This window comes from Sturnus vulgaris, chromosome 7 (assembly GCF_052056855.1).
Source record: "Sturnus vulgaris isolate bStuVul1 chromosome 7, bStuVul1.hap1, whole genome shotgun sequence".
Taxonomy (NCBI): domain Eukaryota; kingdom Metazoa; phylum Chordata; class Aves; order Passeriformes; family Sturnidae; genus Sturnus; species Sturnus vulgaris.
Genome location: NC_142249.1, coordinates 32,766,162 through 32,778,166, shown reverse-complemented (window position 1 = coordinate 32,778,166; position 12,005 = coordinate 32,766,162). Strand labels below are relative to the sequence as shown.

Below are 12,005 nucleotides of genomic sequence, written 5' to 3'. Positions count from 1 at the left end.
GCAGTTCTGCTTTGGCTGGCATCCAGTGTCTCTGTGCTGGAAGGTCTGACCAGTGATGCTCATTTCATTGCTTGAGACAAATTTCTCTATTTTGATGCTAGGACTGGGGAGGACAGGTAGGTGCAGGCACAGTGGGAGGTGAACCCACACACCAGTGTATGTGGAAGAAGGGAAGTGGCACTTATGTCCTTTGCTCTCTTTTCCTCTGAGTGTAGCATCACACAAGGTGGGAGCACAGAAGTGCTGCTTTCCACTTTCCAAGGCGCAGTTGTTCGAAGGACTTCAGAGCAAGCTGGTGGTGTGCAAGTCAGCTGTCCTCAGCTGCACACAATGGAAATGTGGAAGGAGATGTAGCCTGTGCTTTGTGTGAGCACTGATTAAACACGGAAGGGCTGGAAAGTGGCGAGTTTTAGGGAGGTTGTGTACAGGTTACTGCAGTTTAATTGGAGATAGAGATAGTATCCTTTATGAATGCTGCAGCACCTTACAAGTGGCAATGTCTCAAGTCTTGTTTACATAGTGCACAGACCCTTTTATTTCTTTGTTTCTATGAGAAAAGTTCTGTTCGAGACTGGCAATTTGCTTGCCAAGCAATGCTCAAAAACTGGGTCAGGATGAAGTGGGTGTCAGGAGGTCTTTGTACAGGTGTTGAAGCTGAGAAGAAAAACACATCAGTGTGTGTAATTATGGTGATGCTTGAGCATTATGCAATGCTTTGAATGAAATACTGCATGTCAGAAAGACATTTTCCTTATCTTGTTATTGGCAGAGGTTTCTGTGGAAGAGACAGGGAACAAAAGCAGTTTTCCTGATTCCTAGTTTCCTACCTTGCTTTCTGCCTTTGTGTGTCTGATGCTTATGTGAGCAACATGAAATTGAGACCACCTACGTAAGGAGAAGGTTGAAATGTAAAGATGCGAGATGAAGTGCCAGCAGGCAGTGAGATATATTCTTACTAGAAAGTTTAGTTTTTATTTTTTAAGTCTGAACTATGTATCTGATGTGATACTTCAAGTGGAAATGATCAAATGCTTGTTCTATGTGAATCAGCTTGTGTTAGTTTCTTTTTCATTTTCAATTTCCTTAAGAGTCTTGAAACAAGCTGAAGCCAAAAATGGAGTTTCCTGGGTAACATGAAGAGAACTAGAGCAGTGAGTGAAAGTCACTTTGCTCTTTGATCTTCTTCACACAAATGCAATTCAAATAACTAACATTTTTCAAGGCAGTGTGACAAGTTTGTGAACTCATTCAGGATTGAGTGATTATGCAAGGAATAGTCCTCAGGTTTCTTTAGCTATGGCTTTTTAAAAATAAATTTCTTTCCTAGAGTCACAGGTGAAGTGAAGCAGAACATGACGAACACAGTGGTGTGCAGAGTGCAGGGGGAGTGGAACAGTGTGCTTGAGTTCACCTACAACAACGGGGAGACCAAATACGTGGACTTGACAAAGCTCTCTGTGACAAGAAAACGAGTGCGACCTCTGGAGAAGCAAGGCCCCTTTGAATCTAGGTAGAATGTTTGCTTTTACCTGACCCTTTTTGTCCTGAACAGTCTGATGAGTGCCTTAGGAAAACCTGAAAATGCAGATAGTATTTGTGGATAGTGCTTAGCAGCAGTGATCCTAATTTTTTTATGTTTTCTAAAAATAAAAATCAAGAGCAAAAAAAAGTGCAAAACCCTAGTGCAGGCACATGTTTGTTTATTTTGGCTCCTATTTATGAACAGAGGGGGTTTTTGAGTTCACAAAGTGCTTACCAGAGAATAGAATCTCCCTATTAGTTTTGTTTTTATCCATCAGCTACACAGCAAGGCAGTCCTGGACATCCTCACAAGAAGCTGCTTCTTGAATAACACTTCCAATAGCAGCTTTAAAGGGTTTGCTAACAGACATTGGATTGGCACTGCCAGAACCTCAGAGCCCTTCCTACCTGCTCCCAGTTGCCTGGTGTAGCTCTAAGACTTGGCCATGAGCCCTCACCTGCACTGCAACACTCTGACCTGGGCTGGTTTGTCGTATGTAAGTGGAGAAAGTGCTCCTGTTCCGTGGTGATGCTGCAGTTTGAGGTGGCTGTCTGGGAAGCCTTTGGAGCAGTGAAGTTAGCAGTTTATTTTTGTAGGAGGCTGTGGCAGCACGTGACAGAGTCTCTGCGGGATGGAGACATCGACAAGGCTACAGAGCACAAGCGTGCACTGGAAGAACGGCAGAGGAATGAAGAGAGACTTCGTGCTGAAACAGAAACACCTTGGTGTACTAAATACTTCCTTAAAGATGTAAGTTTCCAAGCAGTTATCTGCTACTGAGAAAGGTAGAAGCAGAGCTGTTATGTAAGCAGGGGCACATATGGATCTGAGTTCTATCAGAATATTTAGCCTTAGATCTTACAGTTTAGCTTTGTGGGATCCATAGGAGTAAAGTGACTTAAGTATTCCTGAGCATGTAGAGGTGTGCCTTTACTCTCCACTTTGTAAATGCTTGGATTTTGCTTCAAAATGTTTTCCAGTTTTCTGGTCCCATTTCTTTTACCAAGCGCTTTCTCAATGGCACATGGAAAATAGTTTTGCATATATATATGTAAGCACACTGTACCAGTAAATACCCAAAGAAGAAAATAATCAATAGTACTAATTTTGCTGAGGTGGTGTGTTTATGTACCTGACATATTATTGTTAGCAAGAATGAATGTGAGTTCATTCTCAACTTACCACTTTTTTGTTCTTCTACATTACATTTTGGATAGAGTTTATTTGTTTAGCGTCTTAACCTGTACTTCAGTAATAGTAGTAGTAATAATATAGTAAGACTTGGAACAAGGGGAAGTGCAGCCTGCCCAGGAGGATTGGGGGATGCTGATATGATAACTTTGAAAGAGGCTTTTCTTGTGATCCATGTGATGAGACCTTGCTTGTGTAGAGACCTTTGCTGAGCCCTTTGCAACAGGAGAGTTCTTGAGTAAAATTAATGCTGTCGTAGTTCAGATTCTCCTTACAGTGGAAGCTTTATCTGTTTCACTGCAGTAATGTAATTCCTTCCCCCTCTTCTTCCCATAACTATGATCTAGAAGAGGTATAGAACATAGGCTAAAATGTTTCTTTCTCTTGGACATATTCCAGGTTTGTTTTGTCACGTTCAGGACTAGCTCCCATGAAGGTTTTTGTTCTCTAAAGCTGTGTTAGTATGATTAGCTCAAAGATGGTTGTATTGTTAGACTTGCAAAAGGTGAAATTCTGTTGCTAGTCCAGGATACGGATATGCTCAGAAAACATTCAAATGCAATTCTGAGCACTGCATTTCTGGGTAAACAGTTAGGCTGAGGTAGAGCTGATCATCCTGGGTAGCTGCCTCTCTGCTGGCTGCTTATTTGGCTTCTGAAAGAAATTTGGATCACACAGTTGAGAAGAGTGGGTTAATTACAAGTGCAGTCTGCTCCCAGAGAGCATGGGGGCTTGGCAGGAGCCTGAAGTGTCAGCAGCCTGCAGTGCTGGTCCCTGTGCCTCAGTCTGTGGGAGCTAAAGATACCAGCTGTCCCTCTGCTGTTCACAGCCATCAGTCTAATGATTGTGTGAAGGCAGTTGTCCCAAGTCAGTGTCTTTATGATAACCATACTTTCTCTTTAAATTGCAGGGAGATGGCTGGGTTTACCATAAACCACTCTGGAAAACAGTCTCTGCCGCACAAACTCAGCAAACGGACAGTAACTAGAAAAAAGCTGCTTTAAGATGAGTTTTCTGATTTTCCTGTCCTTTTCCTCTGTCTCTCAGAACACAGTAATCACACTGAGTGTCCCCTTTTTATGTAATTGTGCAAGTTTAAATGAGCATAAAGAAATAACTATACTAGGGCACTTTAAAGCTATTTAAAGAAAAAAGGGTAAAAATCCAAGTTGTAGAGACAAACCTGCCAGGTACATTCAACCAACTTGTTTTTTTTGTATGATCCAAGAGATTTTATCTGCATTGTGTAAGATTCTTCTAAGTAGATCTGATTGCAAAAGCTGCCTGAGAGAAGAAGGAACGTGTTGGATTTTAGAGTGACATAGGAACTCTTTTGGAATCTGTGTCAAGCTCTTTAATCACTGAAACCTCCTCAGTACACATGTAGACAACAGCAACAGAAAATTGCTGCTTTTATGCCCAGTAATTAACCTTCTTGGCAAAAACTGGAAGGGTGTTTGGAAGATGTGCCTGAAATCAGTATTAAGAAACAACTGGATCATGACGACCTTTTCTTCGGAGAGAACGTGTGCATGCATTGGAGGAATATGGGATGTATGTAGAGACTACTTTTCTTTTTTATGGATTTATAAAAGCAATTAGAAGTGTAACCATGGAGAAATTTTTCCTCTGAAACGTTTTAATATACTTGAAATAATTGACTTGAATTGGAAAAGTAATTTGAACACTTTTCAACTCTAATTTTATTAAATCTCTATGAGTGACTGGTTTTTCTCAAGTTATAATATAATGAGATCTGGCCCGGTTTTTCTCCTCCAACTTCTCTTCCTGAGGACTAAGGCTTTCAAAATGAACAGAAAACGTACAGTTTTGTATTTAAATTTCTCTGCCCATCTAATTGTTTCAGAGATGAAGTATCAGTGTTACAAACTGTCCTTTGGGTTGTTTTGGTTTTTCTCCTGTGGTGGTGTTCAGAACAAAGCAGTGAAATGTGACCTTGAATACATGGACTGTAGGTCCTGGTTTTTCGTCTTACCATAAAAAAAACCCAAACAAACATCTGATTATGCTGAGGACTGAGTATAGATTTGAGACACAATCAGATATCAGGAAACTGTATTCAGGTACAAACATCCTTTTTTTTTTTTCTCCTTTTTATAACTATTTTATTGAAGTCTAAGAATTGCTGGCAATTAAGAATAGTACTTACTATGGCTTTCGTTATTGTTGTAACTATAAGCTACCTTAATTTTTCCAACAGTGGTGCCTTAATCTGTTTTTTCTTCTGATGTAGTCTTCCAATCAGTGTATATAACATTATCTGCCACTTCCTAGCCATGGCAATGGCTGCACCTGATCCTGCATCATGAGAACTCACAACTGTGTGATCTGGTAAGATGTTTTCTGTAGAGAAGATGCAATTGTAAGAATGCATCAGAAGGTTTAAATAACCATGTTAACTTTCAACACAAACTGTAAATCATGCAAAAAAAAAAGAGTTGGGTTTATGCACAACTGTTTTGATCCTCTTGTACATTTTTTTTTTGCTGTGAAATGCACTGAGATCTCAATGCAAGTCATAGTCTGTTTGTGAGAAGTGGGGGGGGATAATAAAGCTACAAAATGATTCATTTGTTCTGTCTGCTTTCCTAGAGATCAGGTGACCAGGAAAGAGTAGGTGGTTGTTTTCTCTCATCCTGAAGATCTGTCTGGGCTTTCCTTGGTCCCAAAAGTGGGATATTTTGGCACTATGTGCTTGAGTGGTAACTGTTCTCCAGCAGAAGAATGTTTTAGGCCCTACTTGTCTTGTTTGTGATATTCTATACAACCATCCTGTTGTGATAGTTTTGGATATCCACTGGGCGTTTTCCTGTTTAACTGGGAATAAAAATTAAAATTAAAATAGTGGGATTAGTTCCTCCTTGTTTCTTGGTCTGCAGCACATTTGACTCCTTGACCAATTCCAGGATTTGGGGTAGGAATTGTGATGGCAATGTGTGACATGCTTCCATGGTTTACCAGTACCTGCTCCAAAATGGGGCTGGTAGAGAAACAGATTAACACTGTATACATTTCATAGTTGTTTTATCTGTGTCACATGGCACATTTGATTTAAACAAACAGCAAGGGCTGTGGTGCAAGGCCCAGCTTTTAATATTGCAGTGATCAGAGCAAAACCAAACCTTTTTCAGCTCTAGGGATCAAACTTAAGCTAACTGAAATACAGACTTACTACTCAGTCACTAAACTCAGCTAAAAATTTTGATTTGGGATTTGTCAAGGGTGATGGCTGTAAATGAGACTGAAAAGCTCCCATGTTGACCATAAACCCATTTGTATTCCTTATAGAATGCTATTAGTCAAGTTATTTCTTTTCCTCCCTCATCTGGTATGCTTGTGGTTTCACACTAAGAAATCTCTTACTAATTTTATTGTGTAAAAATATACCTCATGCTGAAGAAATACTTTGATACAATACATGATTTCTTTTAATATGAGGATGGTTCTAGGAAAAAAAAGAAGATAAAGCCTTCGTTTGCTCAAATGATCACCAGAACTGGTACCTGATGTGGATTTAGTTATGCAAATTTCTGCTTTCAGAAACAAAGGACATAGTTGAAAACCATTTAAAAAGAAAAAATCTAGCCACTGAATATCCAGCTTAAATTGTAATTGTGATACTTCTGAGAGAGGCAAACACCCTGCGGGGTAATGGATGTATTTTTAACTCTGACCAGATTTGATTCTCTTGCATAACTGATGTTGTTTCCATCCTGTACCTTCTGGAGCAAAGGGAAAGGCTCAGTGCTGCTTCCTGTGTAGATACTTGCTAGAACCACAGCGTGTTCCAACAGGCAAAATAGGACATTGGCTTATGTTACTGTCTGTCACCTTGGCTTGACTGGGCCCCACTGAAGTTAAGAGCAGAATTTTCATTGATCTCAGTGGTTTTATCATAAATGAATAGAAAGACGTCTTGGATCTTAAATAAGGGGCTGTCTTTAGAGGTGCTGTGCAGCCTGCTGCTGCTCATAGAAAGCAGTGTGACAAGCCAGCCCTTTTAACACAGGCATTCAGGTGTGTAATCCTGATAGATTTGTGTTTTATGGAAAAAAATGCTCTATGCATATCAGGTTGTTCAAGATTTTAGGCATGAGTAGGGAAAAAGAGTTTTTCAGCGTATTTATAGTATGAACTGTCAATCCTAGGATGAAGTCTGTCTCCCCAAGAGAATTTGGATTTCAGTCATCAGAATCAGAGATGCAGCCTTCAATGTCTAGTTTGTACAGGCTGATCCTCCCTGTCACCTGTGGGAAGATCAGATCAGTGTGTCTTTTAAACCCTTTTGAGCTTGGAAGAACAAGTGAACACATTCATCAGTGTGTCCAAACAACTTGGTGCAGAACTTAGTATGGAAATTCTGCACGTAATTCTGCACAAAATACTATGGGAAGAAAAGATTGGACAGCCTGGGGAGGAGTTTGGTGTGTTCCTGTAGTTTTTTTATCTCCATGACAGAAAAGCTGCCCCATGTTCTGTTTCTCTTGTGCTAGGGCAGTGGTTAATATATTAAAGAAAGGAGGCTGAAGTCAAGTGGGCTGGAAAAGGTGTATTTGTGGGGAACTGGAGAGGGTTTTTCAGGAGAAAAGGGTTAACTTGAAAAATTGTGAGGTGTCAGGAGGTAGCAGCCAGGTGAAGATTAGTGAGAATGACAGGTGTGGTCACCGTTGCAGATGCCATAAGTGGTAGGTAAGCAATTTTTTTGTTATTTAGATTTGTTGCAACCTAATTCATTCCCCTTCTGTTCTTCTTTGAAGTGTTTAGAGACTGTTTGTCTATAGGCTTTTAATTTAGCAGCTGTAAAAACAGTCCAGGAAGGTGGAAATAATAGCCAGAGAAGAAAAGATTTTTATATTGGTTAATGCTGTCACAGCTGAGCACTTAAGAGAACCAAACCAACCCTGCAGCTCTGCTTCCCTGCTCCACATTGAGGCACTTGCTTCACATTGAGGAGCCTTGGCTGCAGAAAACTTGTGGCTTTTGCATGGTTTGCTCCCTTCCTCTCTTTCTGGCTGATCTGTGCAGCTGTGTGGTGGCAAGCAATGTATTCCTCTCAGATGCTATCCTTAAAAGTACACCTCTGTCTAGGTGCCAGGTATGGGCTTGCAGGACTTAGGGGCACCTGAGGTCTTTGCTCCTAAGGGTGGAGGGATTTGTACAGTACCAGGGTTCAGAGCAAGGTGTGACTTACCTTTCCTTAATTGCTTTCCAGAATAGAGGCAGCCTGGGTTGATCTGTGATTGTGGGAATAAAGGTCTCAGTTCAGTCTGGTCCTGTTTCCCCTGGTGGGGTAACCCAGCAGAGAAGTGTGAGGGTTTCCAGAAGAATTGGCCAACACCCTGGTGCTGAGGCTGTTACTGTGGCACAGATCTGGCTACAGGTGGCTGGAAACTGGTCTGATGGGGGAGAGGATTCTCTAGATATCCTGCATGGAGAGTTTTTAGGGTGGCACCCATGTCTACACTGGTGACTTCTTTTTTCTCTCTCAAAAAAGCTTCACACCCCCCCCCCCCGTGAACTATCAATTAACCCAGGAATTCCCCAGTGAGGAAAGGTATGTTGGAGCTGCATTGTATCATGTTCTTACAAACTGGATTATTGTGGATCTTTGCACAATGCTGCATGAGTGATTTTCTTGGATGTCAGCATTTCTTCTATAGAGGGTGTGGTACATCTCATGATATCTTTTCTTCCTGCTACAGATTTTGTGTGTGTGTAGGCCATTAAAAAGAGGAAAATTGTTTTAATCATTGCAGAATAAGTTAGAAAAGAAACTCATGATGACAATATGAAAGGACTTAAAAAAGATAGACATGGAATTCAGGTGCTTATTAATAAAAGATTAAACATTATTATTTTAAAAAATAAGAAAATGAATGCTTTGCATCATTATACATTTTAAGTAAGTACAAAGTCAGTTCATATAATAACATTTCACTTTAACCACAATATTGATTCCACAGTTCACTGTACCTGTGGGAGGAAACAGATCTTATAAATAATTTATGTACTAGATCTTAGTTCCATTTTGAAAAACTGAGGTTCTTTTCCCCCCAGAAGCTAAATGCTTCTTCCTTATCCTCTTGTTCCTTATGATGAGGACTTTTGCCTGCTGCATCACTGAATGTTTCTGTTCCCATCACTGTCCTGGTGCTCCCCACCTGGAGAAGCTGTTTTGCTGGCCTCGTTGTCCATGTTGTTGTTGAGGATGTCATCACAATCCATCTGTGCCATCAGGTTGAAGCGCTCAGCCACGCAGTGGGCAGTGAGCCGAGCCTCGGGGTCGTGGTCCCAGCACTCGGTGATGGTGTCGCACAGGAAGCGCATTCCCTGCAGTTGGAAGGGCTGAAATTAGGATCAGGAGGCAGGAAGAAGAGGCTCTGACACAGTCTCAGTGGTTTACCACGCTTCTGACAGCCTCCTGCATAAAGGCTGCTTTTGGCCGAGCTTGAACACAAGAGGAATCAGCCTCAGTAAGCTGTGCAAGTGCTGATGCTTCCACTGGCACTGCTTGTGTTAGAGCAGCAGCCTCAGCTCTCACAGCATCTGCTCCCAAACATTCCCCATGCTCCCTGGAAACTGGCTTGTGTTGGCTGTGAGACTTAGAGCCTGCTTCCTTTTAGTCCCTGCTTATTTCCTGTCTCAGCCTTGCCCATTTGGATCAGATAATCCTAAAATCAGGAGGGATAGGAGAGGTGTGGGCAGTGACCTGTAGTTTGCTGGCTGCGCCCTGCCTGTTACACCTGGAAGGGAGGGAATGGGGAAGGGAGGTGGTTTTCAAAGGTAGGTTTGGAAATAATTCCTTAAATCTGACTTCTTGTTTTAGGGACATTCTGAAGGGGTGCCAAACACTCGTTGCAGTGTGCAGCTGAACCTTGTTCTCTTATCACAATTCAGCATTTTGTTTGAGATGGGGTGAGGTGCTTCCCAGTTTACTCCAGAGCGCATGGAGTTCCTGTCGGGTACAATGCTTACATCTTCCAGAAAGCTTTTTTTTTTTTTTTTTTTTGGTCCAATTGTGTAGGGTTCTGAAAAGAGTCACAATATTTTGGACTTAGAAACAAAATAAATGGTAGTATTCAGCTGGTGCTTTTCCGACTCTTTAGCTAGTAACACAGCTAGCATCAGAAGCTGTGTTGAACCTTCCCTTGCCCGTGTAATTCCATCATGTGCTATTGCTCTTGGCATCATTGTCAACTAAAGTTGGAACACAGTGGAAAAATCATTATTCTAAATAAAGCTTCGTATTTTTCAGTGGGTTTTATGTATTTCTTAATTTGCAATTAAGAGAACCCTAAAGTTTCATATGGACCCACACAGGAGGAAAATCCAAGTCCTGCAGAGATAGAGTCAGCTCCATGTGCCCTTTTGCACCTTACTCAGAATTTGCTGCTCTCTGCTAAGATTCATTGTGCTAATTCTTCCATAATAGACACAGATTGGAGAGAACAGCATTGTACAGCAAAACTGACAGATGGTGTATTTCAGCACGTCTGACGTCACTCATTTATTAGCTTAGTTGAAAGGATTTGAGGGTAATTGATTACATGCAAAAATGAACTAGCTTAGGTGAAGCTTTTAAAGTCATCCTTAAATAGGACATCCAAGATTTTCTGTACTTATTTTTCCCTGAAATCATAACATTTGCAGTTTGCCTTGTACTGACGATGCTCTTTTGACTGGTATAACTGAAACATCTTGTTTGGCTCACAAAATTAACTTAGTTTGGCTTTTATATTTGATATCTGTTTTTCTAAGATTCCAAAGGATGCTGAGTTGTATAAGTGTATTTTTAGTGGCAATATTGACTTAAGCTTCCACTGTTCCTTCCTGTCCTGCACTAGCCTCTGGTTGTGCCAGTACATCAGTCTGCTCAGCAGCTTTGTGAACCAGATTCAGGAATATACCTGGCCTAAAAAACCTTTTTTTTTTTTCTTTTTTTAATATACTGGAGTGTGAAACAAGGTAGAAGCACGGACCTAAGGGGTCTATAAGTTATCTGGGAAACTGGGGATGAATTTCTTCAGCTGACTTTGTTGTGGGACCTTGCAAGCAGTTGCTCTGAAGCTGCTATTGGATGAGTCAGCCCTGTCAGGGAGATCAGTGCTGACACTTGCTGAAAATCAAACCATGGCCTTCACTTGACTGAGAGCAATCCTGACGGTTGAAACGTGGAAGTAACATTTGGAGCTCTGCAGCAAATTTATTTTGATTAGTGGGAACGTTTATGGGTGCCTCCCACTCAGGTGAGTGACTTGTCACCTGTTCTCAGTGTCACCCAATGCTTCCTCCCACAGGAAGCCAGCCTGGACCCCCGGAGTGCCACAAGCCGGTGGCTTTCTGCCGCTTCCCAGCAGATGGAGCTGCCCAATTCCTCATCCTAGAGAGAATGGTTGCAAAATGCCCAGAAAATACCAGGCTTGTAAGGAGATATTTATTAGACTAGCAGAGATTAGTCAGAGAAAAACTTTCAGCAGCATGATGTGGCTGTGCTGTTCCTCTTCCCTGGTGATCATCAGATGATCCAATAAAAGTTCCCACCTTATAAGCCTTGCTCTGTTTGCCTGCTATACCAACCCAACTACAGCAACATTATTTCTGGGAGGTGACTGCACTCAGCTTCCCTTCAGCCCTGGGAGCAGCACAGTTCAGCTCACACTCTATCAAAGTGTGATTTTTGACAACCCAAGCCTCTGTGTATTTTTTCTGTGCTTTCAAAGTTTATCAGAAACCCTGTGAGGTGAATGTCTGAGATGAATACTCAAAGGCTTCAAACATGTGGCACTGCTGATTAAAGTTCCTGTATTTTCCTTTGTCAATGAAAAAGGCTGGGTGAGCTTCAGAAATGGGCTCAGTGATTGATACACTCCCCGGGGGTCCCACAGAAGCCATGGATTAATTTTATGCTGTTTGCAGTTTTGGGCAGTCAGGTCAGCTGGGAGTCTTTGGACAAACATGGTTTTGAGAGGAGACATTGTAGGGAACATGTGGCTTCCTAAGCTTGAGAAATTCTGTCTTTTTTTTGCAAAGCCTGTCTCTGTGTGCCAGCAGGGCAGAGTGGGAGCAGAGACAGTGTGTTTTACAGGCAGATATTGCAAAATGATGCACTGAGAACTGCAAGGCTCTGAAAGTCAGCTGGCACGATGTTCCAGCTTTATTTTCAAGTGAATGGGAGTGTTGATCAGCAGATGGTGTTTTTCCACAAGACATGTGAAATTAAAGAAGTACTGAAGGCAAGATGTGGAAGTCACAATCAGCATGCCTGTTACCC

General features: G+C 41.6%; 2 protein-coding genes across 3 annotated transcripts in view; one reads left to right on the top strand and one right to left on the bottom strand.

Moving 5' to 3' along the window:
- Positions 1–5,300, top strand: part of OSBPL11 (oxysterol binding protein like 11) — a 38,287-nt gene extending 32,987 nt beyond the window's left edge. For both annotated transcript variants that reach the window (XM_014871801.2, XM_088168327.1), the window contains 3 exons: positions 1,328–1,510; positions 2,119–2,272; positions 3,624–5,300. In XM_014871801.2, coding sequence (XP_014727287.2) covers positions 1,328–1,510; positions 2,119–2,272; positions 3,624–3,701 — 415 coding nt within the window. In that variant the 3' untranslated portion in view covers positions 3,702–5,300. The remainder of the gene's footprint in view (positions 1–1,327; positions 1,511–2,118; positions 2,273–3,623) is intronic.
- A 2,270-nt stretch (positions 5,301–7,570) lies between these two features.
- LOC106850468 (TGF-beta receptor type-2-like) overlaps positions 7,571–12,005 on the bottom strand; it is a 31,551-nt gene continuing 27,116 nt past the window's right edge. The window contains exon 7 of the mRNA XM_014871802.2: positions 7,571–9,064. Within this exon, the coding sequence (XP_014727288.2) occupies positions 8,852–9,064 (213 nt within the window). The 3' untranslated portion in view covers positions 7,571–8,851. The remainder of the gene's footprint in view (positions 9,065–12,005) is intronic.